The 26,580-nt window shown below is 47.1% G+C and overlaps 2 protein-coding genes across 8 annotated transcripts in view; one reads left to right on the top strand and one right to left on the bottom strand.

Moving 5' to 3' along the window:
- Positions 1-356: 356 nt before the first annotated feature.
- IDUA (alpha-L-iduronidase) overlaps positions 357-26,580 on the bottom strand; it is a 99,419-nt gene continuing 73,195 nt past the window's right edge. For 5 of the 7 annotated variants that reach the window (XM_007056850.4, XM_027819232.3, XM_037902242.2 and 2 more), the window contains one exon: positions 9,197-21,118. In XM_007056850.4, the coding sequence (XP_007056912.2) occupies positions 21,018-21,118 (101 nt within the window). In that variant the 3' untranslated portion in view covers positions 9,197-21,017. Of the gene's footprint in view, positions 791-9,196; positions 21,119-26,580 lie in introns of those variants that run through there. The other 2 variants (XM_037902241.2, XM_027819231.3) reach the window with 2 other exon arrangements.
- On the top strand, positions 385-14,939 carry LOC102935738 (purpurin). Its single transcript, XM_027819235.3, has 6 exons — positions 385-432; positions 1,965-2,082; positions 4,448-4,584; positions 7,822-7,934; positions 12,719-12,931; positions 14,810-14,939. The coding sequence occupies exons 2-6, from the start codon at positions 1,966-1,968 to the stop codon at positions 14,818-14,820; spliced, it is 591 nt and encodes a 196-aa protein (XP_027675036.2). The 5' UTR covers positions 385-432; position 1,965; the 3' UTR covers positions 14,821-14,939.

Genomic DNA, 26,580 nt, shown 5'->3' with positions numbered 1-26,580 from the left:
TCACCCCAGGTGAGTGAGTGACTTCAAGAGGGTCCATGTGCATGTCTGCTGATTCATGAGTTTCTCATTAACTGTCCCTGTTTTCCCCCATCACATGTTAAAGAGGCAAGCAGAGTGGAATGTGACAGAGGTGTCCTTACTCTTGCTTTACCAGACCTATTAGCCCTCTGGCCTTCTTTTTCCATTATGCAAAAGCTGTGTTTGTATTAGTGAAGCAGGCAGACACACCACTATGAGGATTACACTTGTTTTTTACATAATGGCTTATCCAAGATTAAGGGTCTTATTCAGGCACACCAGCGAAAATAACCAATTAGTGACTTTGCAAATTCATTATTTAAAGGCAGCCAGAGGGCAGTTCACACAACATTCTTCAGCTGACCACTGAGAAACGGACTGACTTGGAGGGCTGCAGCTACAATACCCCAGCAGGTAGGTGTCGCTCAATAAAGAAGCAAAAAGAAAAGGAGTACTAGTGGCACCTTAGAGACTAACCAATTTATTTTGAGCATAAGCTTTCGTGAGCTACAGCTCACTTCATCGGATGCATAAAGAAGCAAGTTATCATCTCAGGAAACAGCTTCTCCTGCCACGCCTTTCAGGCTACTGTACTTGGCATCTTACGTGAAATATTCCTCAGAAAACTGCAAGTAGCATTTGCTGATATGTTAGTCCAGGTGTAACTTGATGTCTTTGGGACAATCTACATGGTAGCTCAGGCTCTGCAGGGATAAGATTATGAAGTTTCAAAGATCCAAATGACAGGTTTCAGAGTAACAGCCGTGTTAGTCTGTATTCGTAAAAAGAAAAGGAGTACTTGTGGCACCTTAGAGACTAATGACTCACTGTTGGCTATCCTGCAAAAAGTTGTAGTAATAATAATAATTAATCATAATAAAAGGATAATCACGAAAGACTTTTATCCCCCGTAAGCATTTAAGTTTAATGTGGATGAATTCGGATACGCTAAGCAGTTAATACAGCTGGGGATTACTCGGCAAAATTGTGGTAATATTCTAAAGGCAGGTCAGTCATCCAACATCTGAATATTGTCTCTCAGATGTGAGGTGATGAGACTATAAGAGGGATTAGTATAAAAGTTAAATTCATTTCATGTTTTAATAAGCCATTAGAGAACATTTGGTTAGGTTGTGAGAACTCTCATGTGAAAGGTAATAACCCTGCTGGACACAGAGATGTCCCAGGGATCGATGGTCGTAAATATGTAAAAACAATTTAATTCTGAAAAATGAGGTTTCACTAGAGCTCACTGGAACACTTTAATCAAAACAAAATATTAATGGAAAAACAGAAAATGTGAGTAACTCTATCCATTTTCCAGCTAGATTCATAGCAACAAAATAGAGCTGGCACAAATGCCAGTATTTGTGACAAGCAAAATACTAATTTAGCAAACCAAAAATTATTGTAGGTGCAGTGATGTGCTAATCAGACTTGTATTAGGCATTTTAATTTGGCCAGGTTTCTTAAAGAAGGATTTATTCAATACTGTACTTAGAGTAACATGACAGGAAACAAGTTTAAAAATGTGAAGCCTGTAATCGGTATTTATAACACTAGCTATCCCAATTGTTGCATGTAGAAACAGGCATTTTACATTAAACTTGACCTTACATTTAATAACTATCATTGTTTCCATCTTAGTGAATATCTTAATGCAGGTAGAAAACTCACGATTTGGTGATAAAAATGAGATTGATTGTTGTCCTCATCCCCAGCCCAAATACCATTGACAAGAATGTGGTGGGTAGTACCATTAATTACACAAAGGTACAAACCACACAATCGTTTACATTAAAACAGGACCATTGACTATGCTCCCGCAGAAGTTGGTATATTTCAGATACTATCTGGATTATTTTTTGGCCTTCAATCAAAAACCTTCTTCAGATTTGTGAATCTGCATCTGTATGAAACTCTTCATGTTTGCTTTTGTCTTCCAGAATGAAATATGCACAGTATGTCTTCCTGGCAACACTCCTCTCTGGTATTGAACACTGCCTGGCTCAAAGCTGTACAGTGGATTCTTTCTCTGTGAAAGACAACTTCGATCCAAAGAGGGTAATTATCACAGCTTCATCTACTGTGCACAGTGTGGCAGTAGAAGGTGCACAATTTACATTTACACGTCTTTAATTTGCATAATGTACTAATTCAATGCAACATGAGCTGGGAAATTAACCTCTTCGCTTTAAAGGTAAAATATATTCTGTTTCCATAGTTTGCTGTTAACTCACCAGATTAATCCCCCATTGCCTTCTGCTCAGTAAGAACTTCAGCCCAAAAAATCCAAAATGAAGGTTAATTTTCTCACATAAGGAAACTTGTTTGACTTAGTAACATCTGCTCAATTGCTGGAGGTCCAAAAGTTCCCACTCCTAATGTGCTGCCATTAATGGCGCATCCTGACTCTAAATACACAGGACAGTCATTTCCCCCACGTTAGTGGTATGGCAGGCTTGCCTCCTTTGAATCTAGACTATGCTAGTGAGCTGCAAATCCTCACTGAGGAGTGGCCCTTGGGAGCTGGAGCTGCCTCCCAGCGAATCAAAGGGAGATAAATTGGGCCTTAGAGTAGCCCCATTGACATCAGACACCAATCTGATGCTCAAGAGAGGTTCTGAGACTCTGGTTGAATTATGGTAGCAAATAGGACCACCTCTAGATAACATCCATTGGGACAGAAACAAACAGAATCTGTCTTTGGATGTGGCCAGGGGACCAGCCTGGGACTTTGGGGGTGGAGGATGCAATTTCCCTGCTCTGCCACAGACTTCCTATGTGACCTTGGGCCTCTGTGCCTCATTTCCCCATCTGTAAAATGGGGATAATAGCTGGGGTCACAGAACTGGAGGGAGGGCAGAGGTGAGCGCAGGACTTTGAGGGGCTGCCATTGGGGGCTGGAACTGCTGGGACCTTCCTTCCCAGCCTGGTTCTGGCTCTCCCGATCCCCCACCAAATCTACCTCCTAGGAGTGGTGAGAGAATGAATACAATTGCAGATGCTGAGATACTACAATCACCGGGGTCACAGAAGTACCCCAGACTGTAGACTATTACGTTTGATCATAACGTTCCTGCTCTGCTCCAGTTTGTATGGGGCTCCGTTTCAGTCACTAATCTGAACTGATGACGTTTTGGCTCCCTAGGACAGCGAAGGATTAAGGCAGGATCAAACAACCCGGCTAATCCACCCTCCCCCCATGCTAAAACCACTTTGCAGCCCTCCTAAGGAAGAACCTCTTCCAGAAGGGGCCTTTGGTGGCCCACAGAAGGGTCAAGTAAGGCTGACCAGGAATTGTTCCCACCCCACTTCACTGCTAGACCCCCACCTTGGGTTGGGCTGTGAGAGGCAATGGAAATACTCATATGTGCCCATATGCATCAGCTCTGGAGGGCTTGGGGAGAACCCGCGCTCTGACTAAAGGCTGAGAATCCCCCTGATGTATCTGTTCCTGAGTTACAGGCTCCATTTCAGTCTCTAACAGGCATGTGACGTCCTAGATCACCTGGCCTCTTAACTCCATACGTTCCTTTTACAGACACAAATCCCCCCTAAATGCCCCAATTTTCATGAGTGCCAGAGCAGGGGTGCAAGACTTAATAGTGTAGGCAGATGTTTGCCTTCTGTTTGTGTTCAGCTTTGTGCATTACTCCTGTTAGTCCTCTGTGGCTAACTCTTTGTGGGTCTGACCCTGCTGGAGTAGCTTCTGTCGATCCCCTTTCGTTTTCAACACATACCATGCTAGGTCTTCAGGGATGCTTTTCCTGGGCATTTTCTTCTTGCTCAATCAAATGTATGCACACCACCACCACCAAACTGGCCTCCTTGCCTCAGTTTCTAATGAGTAAACTTAATGTTTTTTGCCTCTCTGCATAGGAAATTTAACAAGGGTGAGGGCTTCCAGCAAAGTATCAAATTCAGTCTCTTTCAGTAGTGACAAGTGTCACAATCTAATGGTTACTTTGTGAAACTGTGAAAAGAGATGGAATTTCCCATCAATTTATGAATGGCAAAGTGGCCCCTAAAACCCTCATGCAATTTGCTCTAACTGGGTCACTTGTTGCAAAGAGGCCAAGGGCTGAAAGGGAACAGAGGATGTGCTACTGTTTGATTTACAGCCATGCTTTGTTTGGGACATGGCTGAGACATGTAAGCAGGGCAATGTAGGGAAGCTTACGCTGCTGCTACTTGCACTGTAGATGACTGGGCCTTCAGCATCCAGGGTTACCAGCTCCTGTCACAAGGTCAAATGTGAAAATGAACAGCAGAACCATTCTTCCAAGCATCTAACAAATGCACACACAGGCCTTTCCCTGGTTTTTATAGCACCTACCTACAACCTTTCTGGCCACCAGCCTGCTGCAGTACGGATGGTTACAGATGCCTGATCTTCATTAATTGGGATATTTTCCTTTCATTTCAGTATGCAGGGAAATGGTATGCCCTAGCAAAGAAGGACCCAGAAGGCCTCTTCCTTCAGGATAACATCTCTGCTGAATACACCATTGAGGAGGATGGCACAATGATTGCATCTTCCAAAGGCAGAGTGAAGCTCTTTGGGTAAGTGCTTGGCGAACACTCCACTCGCGTGCCTGATCGAATGCACTAGTCTGCCTTGTGACTGGGAACGTAACTGAGGCACATGACATGACCTGGTTACCTTGTTCAAGGAGGAAAACCTAATAAAGCTCAGTATGTTAAAACGTCAAACCTTCTGCTTCTAGGGTCCTGGCTTTATTTTCTATTTAGGCCACCAGTGATGATGAGTTCAAAGCCAGCCTGGTCTCTTTCGTGCCATCACACAATCACCATGTATCTGACAGTCTGTGTTCAGAGGCCCAGGACTTGAAAAGCTATGTCTTCAATAATGGTAACAAGTCAGTAGGCTCAGATGGAGTTTCTGAGTTTTAAGGAAACTAAAGAAAAAAAGAGCTGTGCTATTAACAAAAAAACCCCCCTAAAAACAAGTACTATATTCAAGGTTTGACAGCGTTCAACCTGTTTATTCAAATGGAGGTCCTAGGAATTATACCTCAGGCATAGCTTCTTTACAAAGAAGCATGGCTAAGAAAATCATTAAATGTAGAGTGGCAAAGCATTCCAGTGAGGGTAAAGTCAACTAAACCAATGTAGCTTTTGGAAAGGCAAACTGCTTCTAACTGGTTAGATTTACCTGAAAGATTTGGTGGTTGAAGGAACCAAGTGGGTTTTATGTTAGTGGATTTTTCCACCTGACATTGGTTCGTCTTCTGTGGAAGACTCAAAAAGCCCTCAGATAATATGGGCGGGTATTGGATAGACAGATGGAAACAAATCTAAGATTTTTGCCCGTCACCCATGGCTACTGTAAGGGATTATGGCTTGGTTGAGAGACTAAACTGAGGAGAAATAAACAGCTTTCTCAGTGTAGAAAGAAACCCCCCAAGACCTTCCATAGATAAATACTAGCTCCAGTGCTGTTCAACATTAGCTAACAATATGGAAGATGGGTGCACTGAGGTGGTAAAACTCACTGATACAAACCTTAGGTTTGTCAAGAGAGACAAATGGGCAGCACGCCAGGCAGTTTGAGAAAAAGGCCAGGTGAAGTTCAGTAGACAAGTACTACGTAATGCATGTGGGAAGGAAGACGTTTGGCTATTCAGAGTTGTCGATTTTGGGTAGCCTCCCAAGAAAACCAGGAAATCATCTGTTGCCATGAATGTATCTGCTTCATGGCTGAAGTTATACTCCTTGTATTCAGTAGGCTTTGAGCATGCAACTTCATCCCAGTGTAAATCCAGCTTTGGGATGAGGGATTAGGATCAGAGAACTCCTATCCCAGAGGGAAGGTGCAGCAAATTCTCCCCGCCTGTGCTCAGACACTGGACAGTTTAGTCAGGCGGTTCATGGTCGCAAACCAGGGGAAAAGCTAGTGCAAGTCAGCCATTTGCATGGTGGCCATTAATTCCTGCGCAAATGAACAGTAAAACCTACTCCCTTCTGAGGTGGCACCTCCACTAACAAAAGGATGGGTGCACAGCAGAAAGGAAAACCGGGGAGAGCATTTAGTAGGGAGGATGCAACCTGTTGTAGCTGGCAGAGGACAGTTACCCTTCCCAACACCTTGTCTGTTCAGAATGTGTATGGGGCTGGGGGAGGGGAGTGTAAAGCGAAGGTATCTGCCCTGGGTCTGAACTGCAGGGAATGTGACTTGGAACCCGCTCTGTGGCCCTGGCTGTCCAGTCTCTTGGCTCTTGCAAGTTCTTTACCCTGCTTTCCCCATCTGACCACTACTGTCCCCATTCTTGGCCCTGGTCAGCCTCCACTGCCCACTTGGACACCCTGTGGTAGCTGCACAGACCATGTGAAGGGCAACCGAGAGGAGTGATATGGTGGGATGAAAGCTTTGGCATCTGCCCAGGGGTCTGTCCTGGCAGGGACATATCTGTTCCGTCTCACCTTGTTGATTGTCAGGGCTGAGGTGACACCTGGGGGAAGGGCCTCTGAAAAGGTTGCAGGGGGTGGGTACAAATGACACATCTCCACTCATTGTGAACCCTGTCGTATGCCCCTGCCTGGTATCAAAGGACTACCCTTTCCCCGCGCTAGACTACCCTTTCCCCAGGAAGGCCAGACCTCCCTAGAGGCTGCTGTGACTTGCAGCTGGTCTCTGCATGCTGAGCTAGCCCCAGACGAATGTGCTACCCGTGACTTGCTCCTCCTGCGCTGCTCAGGCCTCCGAGCTCCTCCTCCCGTACCCCACATCCTGCTGCTGTTCCCTCTCACTTGCAGAATCTGAATGTCCGGTCGCCTCCCCCGACTTTGAGCAGGGGTTTGGACTAGATGACCTCCTGAGGTCCCATCCAACCCTGAGATTCTATGATTCTATGACTATCGCAACAGCCTGCTCCCGCCAGGCTCTGCGAGGTGTAGCGGACAAGAGCACTCCCGCTGGCCAAATCTCCCCCCAGTGTGGAAAATGGGGAGCCAGAGAAGAAATGCAGCTTCTAGTCATTTTCAATGCTCCTCTCTCTGAGATCACATCTCTGGTGCCCACTCTGCCAGCCACACCAGCCTTCACTCTCCAGTAATCCATTCCTCCTATAGCCCACTGGAATTGTTTTCATGGCTCTCTTTATATAGGGAATTCCTGTCTTAAACTAGTCCACAAGGCTGCTACCCTCCCCACCCTCAAATTCCTCCTTGAGAGACACTACTTATGACGCTCAGCGGAAACCAACCACCTAGTGATATACCTTTGAATGATCGAGGGCCTGTAAGAGCTGCCTGCAGCCTATACCATGCCCTGTATTTATATTGCCATTCACCCTTGTCCTCTGCCTGCTTGAATCCTGTGTGAACAGGAGTGGAGCATCTTGTCTATAGGAAGAAGTTATGCTCTTTGAGCAGCGACTCTTACTGCTATTTTCTCAGCGGCATGTAGCGCAGTAGGAGTCTAATTTTGTCTGAGCCATACACCAATACACAGAATGCATTTCCTGCCATTTCTGGATGCATACGACTTACTATGTGGTGTGGAGGTGGGTAGCAGATGCATCATCTCTCTGCACTTGCATCTGTGCAGCCCACGACTCGTTCCTGTGTCGCGAGTGGGAAAGGATCACTGTGCTAGGATGTGGAGTGGCTTTTACTTAATGATGAACTATTTTGAAATGGGAACAGTGCCCATGGCCCTGCTAAGTCTGTCAGAATTAAGTCAGGTACCTGTACGAGTCCTGAACAGGGCTGTTATTTTGTGCATTGAAACATACACACTGTAGATTCCCATCCTCAGTATCTCTGCTCCTGTTTCAGATTCTGGGTGATCTGTGCTGATATGGCTGCTCAGTACACAGTCCCAGACCCCACCACTCCAGCAAAGATGTACATGAGTTACCAAGGTCTGGCAAGCTACTTGTCCAGTGGAGGTGAGTGAATTTCATCACCTTTGGTTAGCTGTATTGGTTTGTAGCTCTTTGGTGTCGAGGCCTACGTGTTTCAGTGGATGAGCTGCCAAGACCGTTGCACTCATGTGGGACATTGCAGGTCACACAGGTTAGAGTGAAGTGCGTGAGAGCTGGGGACCAAGCATTGTTGACCGGGGGGGAATCTGGCTGTGGAATCTACTTTGGGAGACAACTCCAGAGGCTGATCTTTGGAGAATACTGCAAATCCTTGCTTCATAGTGCTTCTCTACCATAACCAACCCGTCCTCCCCAAAACATGATGGGAAAGCCTACTCCAAGAAAAAGAGAGCTCTCTACCTCCCAAAAAGAGACATGTCAGAGACTCCCTTAAGAACCAAACTATTACTAATCTATTTCACAAAGGTGGGTTACAGCACAAAGCTGTATCAATACAGTTCTGGGCTGTCTGGACTTGGGAAATGATGTTTTTCAGGAGTTGGAGGTGTGCTTGCTCCTGTTAGCCTCTGCAGGCCTTCCCCACGCACAGCCTGACAACTTGGGCTGTGCACTGGGGGAGGGATTTGACACTTGCCCCCATATTCTCATACTAGCAGCAGGCCAAAGTGGCTGGGTGGATGGTGACAGGAGGAAAATCGTATGGTTGTCCCTTAGCTGCCCTCGGGATTGAGTCCCACTCCCCAGGAACTTTTTGTGCCAGCCAGGTGTATACACCTGCCTAATTCCTGCATGCACCTCCCATGTCCCTTCCCCTGCCAGAGGACTCTCTGCAGCTGTGGTGGCTGGACAGGATTCCCCATTAGTGAGTGCTGAAGGAATATCTTTCTAGTGCACTGGTAAATAAATTACATCAAAACATCCTGGATGGAAGAACAAAGCTGTGAAAACAGGGGCAACATCTTAGAAAAACTCAAAACCTAGACAGTGTTAGGCAACATTAATATAGTCATTACAGCTGGTCTACCTGTGATATATTCCCAGATACACACCCCAGGATGAAATGGAGTTAAGGTGAGAGGACATATCACTAACTTAGGTTAAACTAAATTGCAGGGATATTGTAATTATCCCAAGACCAAGTGTTATTGACTTAGGAAATTCAGATAAGGTCGAGTTGTTAAGAAATCCAGACATGTATTTCCATAACTATACTGCACGGGTAGCCAGACGCCCTGCACTCTACCAACAGACCCTTCAAACTTCCCATAGAGTTAAAGCTCCCTTAATTTCCTACTGAGGTTACGTTTCTTTTCTTTTTTCTTTTCTTTTCTGCTAGGATTAATGATCCCCTTTTCCCTGTTACGCTCCATAACTGAAAGTTTTTCCTTCAGCAGAAATGCTTGTGTGCTGTAGTGACACCATACCAAACTTATTTTGCCTTAACTGTCGTTGTGGGCCCAGATTAAACTGATTATTTTTTCTAGATAATTTACACCTCTTCATTATTTCCCCCTCATGGTGTCATGACCGGACAGGGATAAGGTTGTTTGGGCACCCTAACTGTGCACTTCCATACCCAAAAATGTTCAGATTTCTTTCTTGAGTGTTAACTTTGTGGGCTGATAACACTTGGTTTGGAGATAATAACAGCCCAGCAATGCAGTTTCCCTAGACTGGTGATAAGTACTAAACCTTAACTACATTTTTATGTTGCTCATCTGGGAATCTCCTTGCTTTTTAAATTGGAAATGTTACCTCTTGCACGCCACTCTCTGTTATCCTATACACACACTCTAATTTCCCTTCCCTGCCCCCGATGCACCCGTGGAGTTGCTCTCGTGCAACAGGTACCTTTTGTAGAATTTTTTTTTTTTTTTTAGGATTAATCACAATATTTGCCACTTGTCATCACTGCAAAATTTGTCAAATTGCCCGTTTCAGAATGGCCACCCTTTCCCATTGTTCTCCACATGAGTGAAGCAATAGCTGCCTGATGGTGCCTCCTGTTCTGTAAGAGATATTGTCTCATTAACATGCAGAGCTGAGCACAATTTAGAATTTCGACCTCACAGGAAATTGATATTTTGCATTTGGTTTTTGTGCCTAGTAGAGTGAAAAGCCAAAGTGTTAGAATGTCTTGCAGAACGTGAAGTTCTGAAATTTCAATATGGAAATATTAAAATGTTACATTTGGTTCTGAACAAGTTCAACATTAAGCTAAGTTGTCACATTGCCTCGTGGAAGTTGTCGTTTGGATGACTCGTACTCTCATTGCTCCCTGACTGAACTACATCTTCCTTGATGCCTTGACCCCAATGGAGCATCACGTGACATGGTCATAGGAAAGATCTTGGTACATTATGGGAGATGCAATTAGTCAGTGAGCCCCAGCCCACAGGGAATGGGGGGCATGAATCACTCTAAGGACAACTCCCATGAGGCACCACTGCACTTTATGCAGATACGCCATAGCGTCAAGATGATTCGACACCAATATTACTGTTTGGTTCAACAAACGGAAAAGTTTGTACTCAGCTCAAATCAACCAAGAACTAAATGTTTTGATTTTCCACTTGAAAACTGCAAAACTCTGGCAAAATCTAACTTTTTCCATAGGAAACTTCAATTTGGCAGGAACCAAATTTTTCCAGCAAATTCCTTTCAATGGAAAACTGCGAACCATATCTGAGGAGATGGCAGCCATTTTGACAGAGGGCAAGTTCTTCACTGAATTCTCTGTGCCTACCATTGTTCCCTTCAGTCTCTGCTTTAGGAGAAACTTTCACTGAGAACAGAAAAAAATTACTATGGAACCTAAAAACAATAAATATAACTCTATATACTCAAGATTCCAGTATGTTTTAACTGAAAAGTTTTTTAAAATGGGCTAGTCTACGATTATTAGCGGCAAAAAAGGCTGACACTGGATTCTAAATTTCTTAAAGGGCCCATTTTAACGGGGAAATTTCCAGAAAATTCTGTGCTCAGCCAAGTGCTATAATTTAGGGGAAGATATAACTTCTTCTTCTATGCTGAAACTCCACTTCAAGTGCAAAACTCAACTCATCCTAATTACAGAATCACTGCTGCCACTTCAGTAGTTAGTGGACCTGCAGTGGAATTGCACAGAAAATTCCAGGAGCTGGCCTAATCCATAGAAGGAGAAACCAAATCCTTTCTCAGACTAATTTGTTTTAATGGAGCAGTCTTATAAATTTTTATTACTTTTAGGCAAATTCTTGGACTAGAATTCTTGCTGTTCAGGCTCTGTGTACATGATAAAGGCAGACTTGTGTCACAGGCTGTATCTGCATCTTGCTACTTTTCCTAACTTAAACAAAACACTTTGACTTTTCTATACTGTCAAATGGTAGAACTGAGGGTATTACAATAGCACCCTTCTCAAAATGGCCACAAACTGAGGGCAGCTATGCCTTCAATCCCCTGGAGAACAATGGGTGATGGCAGTCATTTGGAGAGAGGGCAGTTCTTCATGGAATTCTGGAATTGATCATTGTATCATTCGGCTTCTGCTGAGATAGAGGATTTTACGACTAATGGGAAAACTTGACCAACCTCTCCATTTCATCCAAACCCATTGAAATCTTGTGCCTGGTCTCCATTTAAACTCCTCTTGTAGGATTAATGAAAGAGGCTGGTTTGGTCTGTTAATTAGATTAGAGGCAAAGTCTGACAATGGGTGCTAAATTTCATAAAGGAGCTGTTTTTAATTTGAATTGCTAAACTAACAGATGTTCTAGTAAATACATAATTTTTCTGGGTCATTAGAGAATGCTGTAATGTGAGAAGATACTAGATCAATTCCACTATACTTTCCATACATAAGTGAGTTTTGCAATTATAGCGGGGATTCAACCTCTTAACTATAGAGTATCAACCAATGACTCCATAACATATGGAAGAACCTCACTAATTTCAGTTGCATATCCCACAGTGAATTACTGGATTCAGGAGTTTTCAATTAAGGGCTCAATTCTGCATTCCTTATTCGCACAAAATTCCTACTGAAATCAGTTCTGTGCATGCTAAACATGGAGAATCAGGACCGAAATAATTTTTTAAAAAATACTAATTGCAAAAAAGCCCATTACTTAGACAATTAGTTTTGTTTTTAATACTTGATCTCTAGCCAAGTTAATGAAAACCTAGGGAAAAAACCTCTTTACAACATATACTATTGTAATAAACTCTTGTTTGGCATGATTTGGTGTGCAGATTAGAAAGGCTCAACTGTGTTTCATCAAACAAAGCTATCTTTCAATTACCCCATGATCCAAGAATAGGCCTGTGCAAAAAGATAGTTTAATGAGGCTTCAGTGAATCTTCTATATCCTAAGCTCCAGTTTTATTCCCAATGGTGTTTTGGACAGACTTCAGTGGAGCAGGTCCATAAAGGGGCCAAGAAAAAAAGTTTGGTGGTGAAAACCATTGAAATTCTTCCCATTCCAGGTAGAAGTTGAAAAGGGATTTTATAGTTGAAGGTCGGAAAGGATCATTATCATCTAGTCTGACCTCCTGTGTACCACAGCTAATCAGGGGGTGGACTGCATCCAGCTCGATTCCTGGCTGAACGGGAGCATTTCTCACAGAAAGACATTCCATCCAGATGTCAGGACTCTGAGTGATAGAACCCTTCATCCCTTGGGAATCTGTTCCAGTCGTTTCACTCACACTCATATATGCGCACACACACTGTGAAATTTGCTGACTTGCCTTCCCACCACTGATTCTTGTGAAGCTTGAGTTCGCTGGATTGGAGTGCTCAGACATCTTCACCTAGGTAGCTACCTACAGCCCATGACTAACGAGGTGTTCTAACATTTCAGGGGACAACTACTGGGTGATTGACACCGATTATGACAACTATGCCATTACTTATGCCTGCCGCAGCCTGAAAGAGGATGGCACTTGTGATGATGGATACTCCCTTATCTTCTCACGCAACCCTCGTGGGCTCCCACCAGCTATTCAGCGCATTGTGCGTCAGAAGCAGGAAGAGATTTGCATGTCTGGCCAGTTCCAGCCAGTGCTGCAGACAGGTATGTTAAGATACTAAAAGACTCTTACTGTAAGAGTCAGATGCATATTTCCTAATACAACGAAGTCATTGCAACCTAATTAACAGTTCTTTTGACAGCACTTTTGTGTGCAATATTAAGTAAGAGTGTGGCTGCAAAGTGAAAGACTTAGAAGTTAAAAATGCCAGATTTATGGTTGTGCAAACTTAAATCTGCCCCTCATCCCCATCCTATGCAGTAATGAAGCTGATATCCTGTGGAAAAACAGGATGTCATGTCATTAGAGCATCCTAGTGGACACATACAAAAGGACAGATTTAAGGTTGCCTGGGCAATGGGAAGTCTGGCATTTCCTAACGTTCAAGTGTTTGACTTGGCCACCTAAATAAAGTCCTTCTAAGTTAGCTGCGACTCTCTGCCTGTACAAAGCAAAAAGGTAGAAACAGATTCCAGTACTTAACAGCCTCTCCCCATCGTGAGGCGCCAGCAGGGTTTGAAGCCTGAACCTTCAGCACAGACTGCTATAATTAGAGCTGTGCTTCTAACTGCATTAGCTGGCAGGAAGAGATGGCCGTTTCTCTGGGTGTTTTAATGAGTCATGTGCTGGATCTTGAGGGTGCTTGGGGAGCAGCCTCACCTAGTTCTCTGTCCTTTGAGCTGGGGAAGTTCTAGCCCCACACAGTGCCCATGGGGTGGGGGAACTGGCCCTTCGATGCCATGTGCTGGAGGCAGGGGGACTTCTTGGTCGGGAAGCCTGGCTTGGTTACCCGCCCTCCACCAGAGGTGTGGGACTTACTAACCCATGTGTGGTGCATGGGCTACTGAGGCAACCTGCTGAGTGGGGAGGAAGCCCAGCTCTGTGCACTTCCTTCCTCCCAGTCCCACAAAGTCCTGCTCTGGCAGGTCTTGGCCCTTCCTAGCGCAGTGTGTGCTGCAGCCCTGGGGCTCTCCAGAATATTGGGTTGGGTTATTCTGGCTTGCTGTCTGAAACTCTTCTTGAAAATGGAAAGGAGAGGAAAAGGTGGCAAGCAGTTCATCTCCCCAGAAAGCTGAATAGGTTGAAGACAAGGTACTTCAGTAGCCAGAGTGTTATTCCTGTCCTGCTTTTCAAAGAAAGGTCTGCTGCACACAATGAAGTGGCTGAGAGCTTTCCAGTCAGAAGGATGCAAGAATCTCTTAAAATGGAAAGTGTTAGATAACCTAAATATAGGGGGACCAACCAGCTCCCTCTTAAAAATAGGTGCGTCATTGAGAGTACAGGTCCCAACATGAATTGCTTCATTAACTGACAGTCACAGGACTGATTCAGTCACAAAGTAAGGAGCTATCTTTGGGCCTGATCTTGACTTACAGTCCTTACTCAGGCAAAACTCTTATTGAAGTCAACGGGAATTTTGCCTGGGTAAAGTCTGCAGGTTCAAACTTTGTAACAGTGTTAAGCTGCCCAGGTGTGAGTCGAGTAACAAACAGAAACAAGCTGTGGGTACACAGCAAGAAAGCAGGGAAGTGTTAGTCGGGTTCACCCAAAGAGCTGACCCAGAGGCTTCTGGCTACGTACGCTCATTGGTGGCTGTGGCTGAGAAAGGGGCACTGGTTACCGGGCAGGATGTCTGGTGCTAAATTGATATACTAGGCTGAGGTTATGGCCCTTTGTGGCTAAGGACTGCTCTAACACATTATGTGGTAAAGACATGCACAGAGCAGGATCCAGACAGTGCAAGTGAGAGTTTTGGACACTAACCCTGAACTCTATTTTATGAGTACCCCCAAATTTCTGCCGCTGTAGCTGAACTGAGGATTAGAAATGTAGCAGAACACTGTGATGATTCCACACATTTATTTGCATGGAATGGAAAAAATGAACTAAAATTTTCTTTCTTTCTTTCCTTCCTTTTGCAGGTGCCTGCTAAGGAATTACACTCGTGATCCTATTTTTAAGACCTGAAACTAGATCTCTGGGTCTTGAAGTTGTCATTCTCTTAAAAAATCAAATAGTTTGGACCAATGTTTTTTTCCTGAAAAACATGTTAAAATGTTATTTTTTTTGTAATTCGACTGCAATTTTCAAAGGAATAACGTTAACGTGATATGTTTTTAAAGAAACCTCTAAACATGAATTTTGCTATCTACTGCCTGTCTCATTTAACCTAGCCTCCTATTTTAACTTTTAAGTAACAGAGCCTGATGGGCCAAGAAGTCTGATGTGAGACTGATACAGTGTGATCCTCTCATTCCAAGTTAATATGGTAGAACATTTACTGCTAGTAAATATTAGTGCTGAATGCCCCAACTGGGGTTGGGGTCCCATTGTGCTGGGTATTTCTAGTCAGACAACTGGCATCAAACAAATTCAAACTAAGAACACAATATAGGATCACACGAGAGGCTGGCTTCCTAAAAGCTCAGAATACTGAATCCCTGGTTCCTCTTAAGGGTTGAACAAGCTCAGCCTCATCAAAGCCCTGTGCAGCTGCTTGATCCAAGCTCCTGGCTACTAGTCCTAACAGTAGGTATCAAAATTCTTCCCACCACCTTCCTCCACCCTCCTGTCTCATCATCTGGGGAACAATAGGTTTTGTGCCAAGGAGTTGCTTTTGTCTGTGCAGAGTCAGAGAAGTAATGGGTAGTAGACCGTTCCTCTTAGGAAGATGGGGGTGGGGGCCTGAAAAGGCATTTCTCAGTCACACAATTCCCTTTCCATGGGACATGACTGATCCTCAGATGTTAGTGGTTTTCTGTGAAGAAAGCTAAACCCACTGACTTGATATACCACCACGTTATGCTGACTCGTGCAATCCTGTAGCAAGGGCATCTAGTAATTACTTGGGATAAGACTGCAGCTAAATCAAAGTGCATGGTAAAATACTGGCACTGCCTAGCGCTTGGCAAATGACTGACTTTTCAGTTTGCTGGCAGTTGGGAACAATTGGGGAAAAGTTTGGTTGCAAATAGCATATAAATTCCTGTTAAAGGCTCTTCTAGCTTGAGTGTGGATAGTGCACCAGGAATGTGGTGAGCTCTCCTTAAAGGGTAAGCGGTTTGTTCTCCCCAAGGCCCTAGTCTGCATTGCCTCTGATATTTAGCTGTAATAGACGTATGCTAGTTGAGGATAGCAGTCTGCTCACTGCCCTCCAAAGGGAGTCTTCAATTGTCAGGAAGGGGAGAAAGATTGCTAAAGGTCATATTTTTATAGCTATGGGCAGTATGAAAACCGGAGTATGAAATGCATAGATACCACTGACCGGAAAACAATTTAGATACACACTAGTAACCTGTATGTAAACTACTGTCACGTGTTCTGAATAAATGTACGCAGTCCATCTGGTCATGCTGGACTAATGCAATAGTCAGTGGAATGATTTAACACCTTACTAATCGCCTCTCTGTCCTTTAAGGTAATATCAGGGATGAGCTGTGTCAACTTAGGACTCCATCTCAATTGATTAGACAAGCTAAAGTCTTAACTAAAGGAAGTTTAGCCTTTGGCAAAGACCCTTGGACCAATATGCCACCTTCTGGAAAACTGGGATCTTTAATGCTCATACATAATTAGGACCTGGGTATGGCCCAATTGCTGTATTGAGTATGGATTAATTTCTTAGACTCCAGTGGTTGGTAAGAGTTCAGTCTCCTACACAGCTACAGCACGTGGAAAATTATCACCAGTGGTATTAGAATAAGAGACCCAAGGGGCACTGGAGAAACAACTGCAATTTATCACAAGTCCCTTTATTAACAAATCTGCTAAGCAGATAAATAATCCCACCAACACTGAACTACCTCAGCAGACAGGGAGCGAGAACAAAGTGTTTAGTCCGTGATTGGCATTACTTACATCTCCCAGGCCGCAACTGAGCCCCAACACTCGACTGCACCGGTGAGCACTGAGTGCCCGCTGTGCCCTGCAGACCCCTATGCCAGGGGCCAGGACTTGAAGCACCAGGGGGCCACTGCAGCCAGAAGCAAGGGCTGTCAGTGTCCCAGCAAGGGACACCCACCCTTCACATCCAGCTCCACCAGCCATCTAAGCCTGTGGAAGGGGGAGACTGGGAGCCTATGCATTATTTTTAGTGGGCATGTTTCAGAGTGCAATGGGATGGGTCAGTTATTTGACATCCTGGAGCCAATTCCCTTTCTAGTCTTTTAATTTATCCCCATCCTTTACAAGAATCAAACATTGTTTATCCTTCTCTACTGTCTTTGATACCCCTCTCACAATAAACCGGGATGTCCTAGAAATCACAGCAGTTGTCTGTCACAGGTGAAGGCATGGTGCACAAAGAACCTCACACCCACTGCTCTTATGGTGAGTCACTGAGGCCCTGGGGAGGGAGGAATATGGGTGCCACCATCCTGGGGGCTCAGGGATTCCCCAGCAGGAGCCTACATAATAAAAAGCATTATAGGAAGAGTGGGTAGCAATGCCTATGGTGAAGGTTGCTGGACACTTCTCATTTTAGTAGCTGTTTTCAGTGCTTTTACATTTTACCCACCTGGGCTGAAATTTTCCATGCAGCAAAAGCTACAGTAGTATGTTTGAAGTATGGTAACCCCAAGCCTGAGCTTTCAGAGCTGCTAACCACCTGCAACTCCCATTCAGGGCTCACCATTCCTGGAATCCCCCAGGTCTATAAGCCAGGAAGCACTGGGGGAGGGGAAATTCACTACAGCTCTTAGCAGTGTATAGGATGGAGGAAATACTAGAGTAACAGTTCAGGATAGAATTTCAAAGAGCGGGAGCCTGTGATGGATCCTTACGGGAACGTCATAATAGTTTCATTATTACAGAACTTATAAAGAAAAAACACCCTATGGAATTCACTGGCTAAGCCAGCCTTCCTATAAACATGAACCAGCCTATGGCATTATACATCTGCTGTGGCATTTAGCTAAGGATTTGAAAGACACTTGCCCTTTGAAGTAGAATAGTCTGAGAAGTGTTAGCTGCTCCATCTGTGGATTACAGTCAAGCTCCTAGAATTCTATTCCTTGGTCAGCAGAGGCTGAGAGACATGAGAGTGAGCTGCCCTCTTTCCAAGTGGCTACCATTTCATCGTCATGGACTTGCCAACTTGCCACAGCACAGAAGGCCCCCCACCTCCCTCCAGGCAGATGTTGCTTTGCTCATTCTGAGAACAACGAATGGCCATTCGGAATATGGGCCATTCTTCATGACAAACTTTCAGTTATGGAAAACAATGGCAACTTATCATTAAGTACCTTTTCAAAAGCTTCCAGAGCTACTCAAGAGGTCATACAGGCAGGAGGGAGGTATTCGGGGGTAAGTATGTATAGTTAGAGGTGCAGGAGAGGGAGGGATTTGGGTTGTATGCACACAGAGGTGTATGGCAAGAAGGAAGAGGCAGGAGTATTTTAAGGTATGGAAGTGCATAGTTAGGGCAACCACTCAACTTTAATTTTGCCCTGTCAGACTCCTCTAGCTTCCCATGGAGTTAACTCACTGAACTCTTGTGCATGAGCAACACTTTAGTTTTTTTCAGTGTCAGCTCCCCCCTATTCTGAACTTAAATTCTCCTTCAGCTGAAACCATGGCAAATGCCTACCTTGATTAAGGTATTGTAGTGCTTGCGGCCCCTGATAAGATAATTTATTTTGAAGACTAAGAGTTGCCCTCTTGGCATGGTCTCACTTCAGGATGCAGAATTAAGGTGCCTTAACTCTGCATTTCTATGCATTAACATTGTTGAATTTCTTTTAAGTTTAATGGTAACTGTCTTTTCTGGTTTTGATGATCTGTATGGGAACACGTATAACATCCCTATAGCGTATTTTCCTCTGAATTACTGAGATCTATGGCGATGGAATGCTTACACGGTATTATAATGTTCAGCTACTAGGTGGTCTCATGTATAACATACCTTTCCTGAGCTGGGAACAGCCAGACCTGGCAGTGCATTGTATACTTAAGAGAACACATCTCTGGTATCTCTCTCCATGGTGGAAGTGCTGTAGCCAGTCCATATCTTGTACAAGAGTCTGACCTGCTAGTAGAGGTCCTGCAACCTACCGTGTACAAGGAGTACATGACCTCTGCTCTCAACCATCTTAACTCCATCTTAGTGGTTGTTACCTAGGCCTATAATCAATGAAGTAGCGATACAAAACACATATCCGGGGGTGCTGGTGGGGGGATTGCTGATGGCAGTGACACAATCCTGACACTCAAATGTGGAGGTGGACCAATCACCCTTGAATCCACAATGCCAAATGCTTCCTCCAATTTACTGTACAGCTGATTTCATATTGCAATTCAAGTATGCATGCTTTGTTATGCTGGCGAGGTATTTTATATCATCACAGAGAATATGTTCATAACAGAGGCTTGTTCCTCCATTGTAAAATAGTCTAGCTCTTTTCACTGCAGTGATCTTTCCCTCTCTAAGTACTTCGAAAACACAATACAAAGTGCTCCAATTATGAGGGGCCAGATTAAACCCACTGAGCTCTCACCTAGAACTGTGCAAAGTAGCAGATTTTTCAGTTTGGGGGCCACACCAAGCTAATCTTTCAGATCAAGGTCAAACTACACTTTGTTTTGTTGGAGTTTTTACCTTTTTAAATAAAACTGAAGCAAAATTCAGAACAAAGTTGTTTTGAATCCAAGTCAAAATGTTTTGTTTTGAAATATGTTTGGTTTTTTGTTTGTTTTCTTTTCTGACCAAAACAATCTGGCAAATTTGACACAAATTCATGCGATGTTTTGTTTGACCCAAATACCCATTTTTGGTATTTTGGTGAAAAAATTTAGTCTGACAACTATTGCCCAGCTCTACTGAACTCAATATTCATAACTCCTTTGTTTTGTGTGAGGCTATAATCTGCTGTAAAATACACCATTCCAAGTGTACATTTTCTAGTTAAAACATGTCCATTACCAGCCATCTGTCACATACAAAAGCATGTAATGCCCAAATCTGATAAATTTACAAAACCCTCTAACTGGATCCTCTCTAACAAACATTTTGCTGGCCATGAGGATAGCCATAGACCATGATTTCTGTCACAAGGCCTTGGTTTGTTTAAGGCAAGGAACACTGGGGGTTGTAGTCAGCAGCATGAGCATGTGACTGGAAGGAAGCAAGGCCTGCTGGGAAGAGGGAAGTAGGATTTAAAAGTGCAGTGTAAAGGAAGGTGAGGTGAGAACAGCAGCTGTCTGGGGATACTCTCCAGGGACCCAGGTCTGAGCTCGTGCTATGGGATTCCCTGCTGTGAGGGACCGTGACGGGGCCTGAGAAGACCAGTGGGGGTGAACATCCAGTGAGGGAAGGTGGCTTGAAGGTGGCTTCTGAGCAAAAGGGAAAATGAAAGAGGCCAGGGTCTGTGCTGGTGATGCCCTGCTGGGCAGGGGGAAGGTATCCGCAGCTCCCTGAGGCAGAAGGACTTTGCTCATGCAGGCAAGGGCCCAAGAGTGAGCAAATGGCTGCCTGGAAGCTGCTGCTCAAAGGGATGAGCAACGTTGTACTCCCTGCTATAGAGGGACAACAGACTGCACTGAAGTCCCAGAATCCTCCAGGGAAAGGGACTGTACTAATCCCTGGGAGCCAGGGAGAAGAACTCCAGCCCCAGGAGGGCAGAAGAGGCTGTTGTGTTCACTCATTGGGCAGCGTTCAGCCCAGCAGGAGCCCAGCCGGCCAGTAACCCACATCCAACCAGTACTGCACAGCAGGTGAGGAAATTCAGACCCAGCCGCACCTCCCCTCGCAGGAGAACACTGTCCTCCAGGCCCAGGGGCATGAACTATTGGCCCTGACTCCATACATTGACACCAGGCTCCTGTTACCCCCAGCATTCGGGCGGACTAGCTCTATTGCAACCACTTGAGTTCCACCAGCATATAAGAGGCCAGGCCAAGGCCCAGTTATTTCTTCTTCACTTTTAAACACTGTTTGGGACGATACTTGTCTTCAGGCTCCAAAGGGTTAGTAGCAAGAACAGGAGTGCAATGTTGTAGGCTAACCCACTAATTCCCTTACTGGTGAGGCTGGGGTTTCATCATAGGGTTGTTGTTTGCAGCACCATAACCCCACTCTGCTATGTGCTGAAGACAGATGCAGATTTCTCTCCTGACTGTTGGGCAGTTTTGCACTCATGCAAGAGCTTCAATGTACTGCACAGGAATGGAGAAGAGGCCTGGCTTGCTCCAGTAGTCGACGGCACGCACTCTGTAAAAGCCCGAGACCTTGGTTCCTGCCAACAAAAAAGTTAAAGTACAGTCACTGCAGAAGACCAACATCTGCTGTGTGCTCAGAGGGGCTGGGATCATCACTATTCCTGTGAGAGACACATTGGTGGGATGGAGTGGGGGATGTGACAGGGGGCTGGCTTCTAACAGGAGTTCTACATACTTGGTAAGTGTGGCTCCTTTGTTCCCAGCCCATGTACTTGGCCAGGTCTACTGCCAGCTGTAACTGATCATCCTGAGGAAGTTAAGTGTAGTACTCTCCCCAGCGACTCCAAATATCTCCCCTATCCTAAGGCAGATCTGTGGGAGGATCCGCTTTTACACAGGATGAAGTGAATAGCTGTGGATTGTCTTTAAAAACACAAGAAAAGTTAAATGCAAAAAGATGGCAGTGATAAGCCAGGTAAGGCATAAGCCAACCTTCCAGCAACATAAAGGTAGCTAGGCTGTTCAGAAGGGAATTATTTCTGTTGAAATGCAGAGTTTACTGGATTAAGCTACAAATCCTGTGGGTAACATTATTTGCAACAGTTCATACTGTCCTTGGGGTCTTCACTAAGACACTACCTTTCTTTGTGCTTATCCGTGCAACTTTAACACTGCACTAACACAGCCTTTTGTATTTGAAAAAGCACCTGATTTTAGTGTGTCGTACTCAGTGGCGAGCTGTGACTTTTTCAGCCAGGAATGCAATTCTACACGGGCATGCAAGGTGCGACCACTTGCATGCGTGTTCAGGGGGCTAGAGAGAATCATCCCACAAGCACAGCTAGTCCTGTGGCATGCAATGCATGCATAGAATACATAGGTGGCATGCCACTGGTTGTACTAGATGACTTTGTGCTGTTTCCAGTTGATGGCTCTGTATCTCATTGGAGCACATCACTCAGAAGCCAAGTTCTCCTCTATTCCACACAAACCTGATCAGTTTTTATTAATGTAATTAAGAATGTGCCGTTGAGTCAAGAAACTTGGTCTGGAGCTCTCTGTATTATAGACACTCATCCTGCATTGTTTTCAGCTTCTTCCTCTGAGTCAGTTGCTGTAGCACAGGGGTTCTCAGACTTTTGTACTTATGACCCCTTTCACATAGCAAGCCTCTGTGTGCGACCCCCCTTTTAAATTAAAAACACTTCTTTACATATTTAACACCATTATAAATGCTGGAGGCAAAGTGGGGTTTGGGGTGGAGGCTGACAGCTCGCGACCCCCCCGTGTAATAACCTTGTGACCCCCTGAGGGGTCCTGACCCCCAGTTTGAGAACCCCTACTGTAGCACTTATCCCTTACTTTGGCCAAATGCTTGTTGACTTCAACAGCCATGTTCCCTGATTCGCAGGGAGCAGCCCTGATGTCATTAGGGCTGTATGTGGTCTCACGTTTAGCCATGGGAAGGCTGAGGCTATGTTGTGTTCAGCCCTCTGCCAGTCACCGGCAGCACACGTAGACCTGAGCCCACACCCAGTTTTCCAGCTGGTTGTTCAGACTCCATGGGGAGGGAAAAGCTTTGGCTTGCTGTTTGGTGGAAGGGCAGAATCACGGCTGTAAGACACTTGTGAAAAAAAATCACGGTGGGATTGCACCACTTGACTGTCCAGGGTCAGAATCCATCACCTGCGCTGCTCTGGTCATGGCCCCTGTGTAGCATAAAAATAGGACGTTTGGCTGGGAGAACACCCCCAGCGTAAGTGGGTCTATAGCAGGTATAGAGCTGGCATGGCTGGCTCCCACGCCCTGGGCGGGGCAGTGTGCTCTGGCTGTCCCTCCGGGAGCCTTTGCCAAGTAAACAGCAGCTCCCAAGATGTTCTAACTTCAACCACAGCAGAAAATCAGGGACCCATATCCTGCTCCTGCAAGACAGCTGCTCCTGGGCTCTTTGGGCTGTGTTTAAGTTCTCTCTCGCGAGCTCGCCCGCCTGCGCCAGCCGCCCCTGCAGTTGTAAGACGTATTGCAAGAGACCCTGTGTTGCGGACAGTTGTGTTCCCAAGTCTCCCTCAAGAGGTCCAACACCCCGCGGGGTCGCCGCCCACAGAGGAGCTCGAACGGGGAGAACTTCGTGGACGCCTGTGGGACTTCTCGAATTGCCAGTAGTAAAGGAGGGAGCAGCTGGTCCCACTGGCGGAGGTCCTGGGTGGGGAAACGCCGCAACATTCCCTTCAGGGTCCGGTTAAACCGTTCGACCAATCCGTCAGTCTGGGGATGGTAGACCGAGGTCTGCAATTTCTTAATCCCCAATAGGGCACATACCTGACAGAACAGCTTAGACGTGAAGTTGGTCCCTTGATCAGTGAGTATCTCCCGTGGGAGGCCTACCCTTGCGAAGATCTTCACGAGCTCCGCAGTGAAAGTGCAGGCGGTGATACTTCTTAAGGGGACGGCCTTGGGGAAGCGGGTGGCGTAGTCCATCAGGACGAGGATGTATTGATGGCCTGCCTTACTTTTTGGAAAAGGCCCGACCAGGTCCATTGCTACCCGCTCAAATGGTACACTTATGACTGGTAACGGGACCAGGGGGGCCTTCCGTACCCCTGCCGGGGCTGCATGTTGGCAGTCCGGGCATGACGCACAGTAATCCTTCACCTCACAGTGGACGCCGGGCCAGAAGAACCTGGCCAGGACCATGGCCACAGTTTTTTCCTGCCCTAAATGGCCGGCAGCTGGGATGTCATGTGCAAGCTTCAGGACTGCCCGACGATGCATCCGGGGGACCACGAGTTGGGTCTGGACCTCTTGGGTCTGGGGGTCTCGGTCAAGGCGGTAGAGCCGCTTGTGGTTGAGTTCAAACCTGGGCCATTGGGTGGTGCGCCGCACCTCCATGACCTCACCATCCACCCGGGCCAGCTGCTCATAGACAAACCGGAGCATAGGGTCCTCCCTTTGATCCCGGCTAAAGTCCACCAGGTCAGGAGGGGGACCAGCCATTTCCAGGCCATGCTGCCCGGGGATGGGACCTGGGTCAGCTCCAGGGTTGGAGCTCGAGTCAGGTCCTGTCTTCGTCTCAGGGCGGGCTCCCTCGAATGCCTCTTTGGTGGGTAGGGTTTGGAGCACCTTGACGAAGTCTGGCCAGTCGCGTCCCAGGATCACTGGATAGGCGAGGGATGACGCCACCGCCACATTCATTAACTGAATTGCTCCATTCACCGTGATGGGGACCCGAACCGTAGGGTACGATTTTACGTCTCCGTGGATGCACTGAATCCGTACTTCCCCAATGGTCCGCTTGGTGTCCGAGAAGAGCGCCTGGCGGACAAGGGTCTGCCCACAGCCCGAATCAACTAGACCCACCACGGGGACCCCAGCGACTTCCATGGGAGCTGTCAGTTTGGCCATGGAGAGCGGACGGGCCCGTCGCTCCCCGGTGCACACCAGGCCAAAGTTGCAGTCCATCGCAGGACAGCCCAGTTGCAGATGACCGGACTCGCCACATCGGAAACAAGGTCCTACCTCTGGGCGCGCCGGCCGCGTGGGGGCACCAGTGGGGCTGCAGAGTTGGCTGGGGCCTGGTGGTCGGGTTAAGCGTCCAGGGCCGGAGAGTGGTGTGGGCTTGGGGCGTCGGGAAAACTCGGTCCTGCCGCCATCTGGTCGTCGGGTACGGTGGGGTGCGTTGGTTTGGGAAGTGGGCCCCCTCCTTTCAAGTTTCTGTGCATTGGGTCCAGGGTTTGGGGGGAGGGCGGCCGGTCCTATCAGGGCCTCTGCCTCGAGAAAGTCCTCCATAAGTGCGACGGCCGTGCTCAGACTTTGTGGCCGGTGCTGCAACACCCAAGCCCTCCCCTGAAGCTGGAGGATGTGCACGAATTGTTCGAGGATGACCTGTTCAGTCACCTCAGCTGTGGTTCGACGCTCGGGTTGGAGCCATCGGGTACCTGTGTCCTTCAGTTCCTGGACCACGGCCCGGGGTCTGGCGCCCGGTGGGTAGACCTTTTCCCGAAACCGTTGCCGAAAAGTCTCCGGGGTAATGTCGAAGGCATCCAAGATAGTCGTTTTCACTCGAGCATAAATGCGGGCCTCATCATCTGGGAGCCCACGGTAAGCCTTCTGGGCCAGCCGCATCAGATATGGGGCGAGGAGGGTCGCCCATTGGTCAGGTGCCCAACCAGCCACTGAGGCAACCCGCTCGAAGGTCACCAGATAGGCCTCCGGGTCATCCTCAGGCTCCATCTTGGCCAGACGGATCGGTGGGGCGGGAGGGGTCGGGGAGGCTGCCCTCTCCGGTTGAGCCCCACCATGGCCCGGCCACTGAGTTGCCAGCTGCTGGAAGCATTGGGTTTGTTGTTCATGGTGCTGGATACCCAGGGTTTGAAGCAACTGCTGCTGGTGGGCCCCCAGCTGCTGTACGAGTTGGTGCTGCTGCTGTTGCTGGCTCTCAGCCAGGAACTTGATAAGCCTTTCCATCTCCATCTTTCCAGTAGGGGAGCTTCAGAGGCCCCCTCGCGCTAACCCCTTTCTGCAGGGATAGGGATCGCCTGCCCGCATTCTCCACCACTTGTGACAGGTTTCAATCGGTCCTCCAAGCCCCTAGGGGGCGATGGAGAGCTATGGTCCCACTGGCGGGCCTTAGTCACACCTTTCGGGCAGTGGGGAATTAGCGGGAAAGGTGCGCCGGCCAGAGTCTGTGGCGCGCCCCTCGGGCAAGGGAGCGCTGGCACGGGTTTGTAGCACACAGTTTTGCTACCCAAGGCAGGTTGGCCGGGGTAGGGAACGCAGGCCCACCCAACTCCACTGCATTCTAACCCAGGGCCCTGACAGTGGCGGGGGCCGAAGGTCCCGCTGCTCGGTCAGCGGGGGGCCATCCGCGCCCGCTGCCCAAACACACCCACCCCATGGTGCAGTTCTGCCCCGGGCTACTTCCTCCCCGGTCTCTCAAGCGGGTCTCTCCGGTCCCTCCATCTCGTCTGGGTATTCCGCTGCTGGCAGCTCCAGCTCCCCCTCTGTGTCGGACTCACGCTGGCCCGGGCTGCAGCCGGGCCCCTCCAGGTCCTCCGGGTACTCAGCGGCTGGCAGTCCTGGTCACCACGGGCCTTCCTCCCGGTCAGATTCCTCCTGGCCCAGGGTCTCCCCTGGGTCGGCAGCAGGATCGCGAGGGAGCAGCCAGCAGCCTCTATCTGTCTCCCTCCCTGGTGTTCTCTTCACTGGGCAGAGGGCCCCGCCCTTTGTACTTCCTGTCCCACCCCTCGCCTTCCGGGGATTGGCGTAAGCGTGGTCTAGCCCCGCCCACTCAGGCTGAGAGGGTGGCTCTTTACCCTCTGGTTCAGAGGGAAGCTACCCTGGCTCCCTACAGGGTGATAGTTCTGTGTTATTTGTAACCTGTTGTTGTGGTTACCCGTGGTCACGATCTGATTTCCCTTGGTTAAGAAACACAGATTTGTTTTCTCTATCACTAGATTACAGTGCTGTGTTGTTATGCTGCAGCTGATACTCAGCTGAATCAAACAAGTGTGTATTATTCTCTCGGTCATGACTGTGTGTG

This window comes from Chelonia mydas, chromosome 5 (genome assembly GCF_015237465.2).
Source record: "Chelonia mydas isolate rCheMyd1 chromosome 5, rCheMyd1.pri.v2, whole genome shotgun sequence".
NCBI lineage: Eukaryota > Metazoa > Chordata > Testudines > Cheloniidae > Chelonia > Chelonia mydas.
Note: the sequence above shows the minus strand (reverse complement) of the source record. Positions and strands in the feature narration are given on the sequence as shown.

What these genes read in the sequence shown, in the direction of transcription:
- LOC102935738 (XM_027819235.3), top strand. Translation starts at nt 1,966, where the DNA reads ATGAAATATGCACAGTATGTCTTCCTGGCAACACTCCTCTCTGGTATT. An exon ending in ACAACTTCGATCCAAAGAGG is followed by an intron (nt 2,083 to 4,447) that starts GTAATTATCACA and finishes CTTTCATTTCAG; the next exon opens with TATGCAGGGAAATGGTATGC. An exon ending in AAGCTACTTGTCCAGTGGAG is followed by an intron (nt 7,935 to 12,718) that starts GTGAGTGAATTT and finishes CTAACATTTCAG; the next exon opens with GGGACAACTACTGGGTGATT.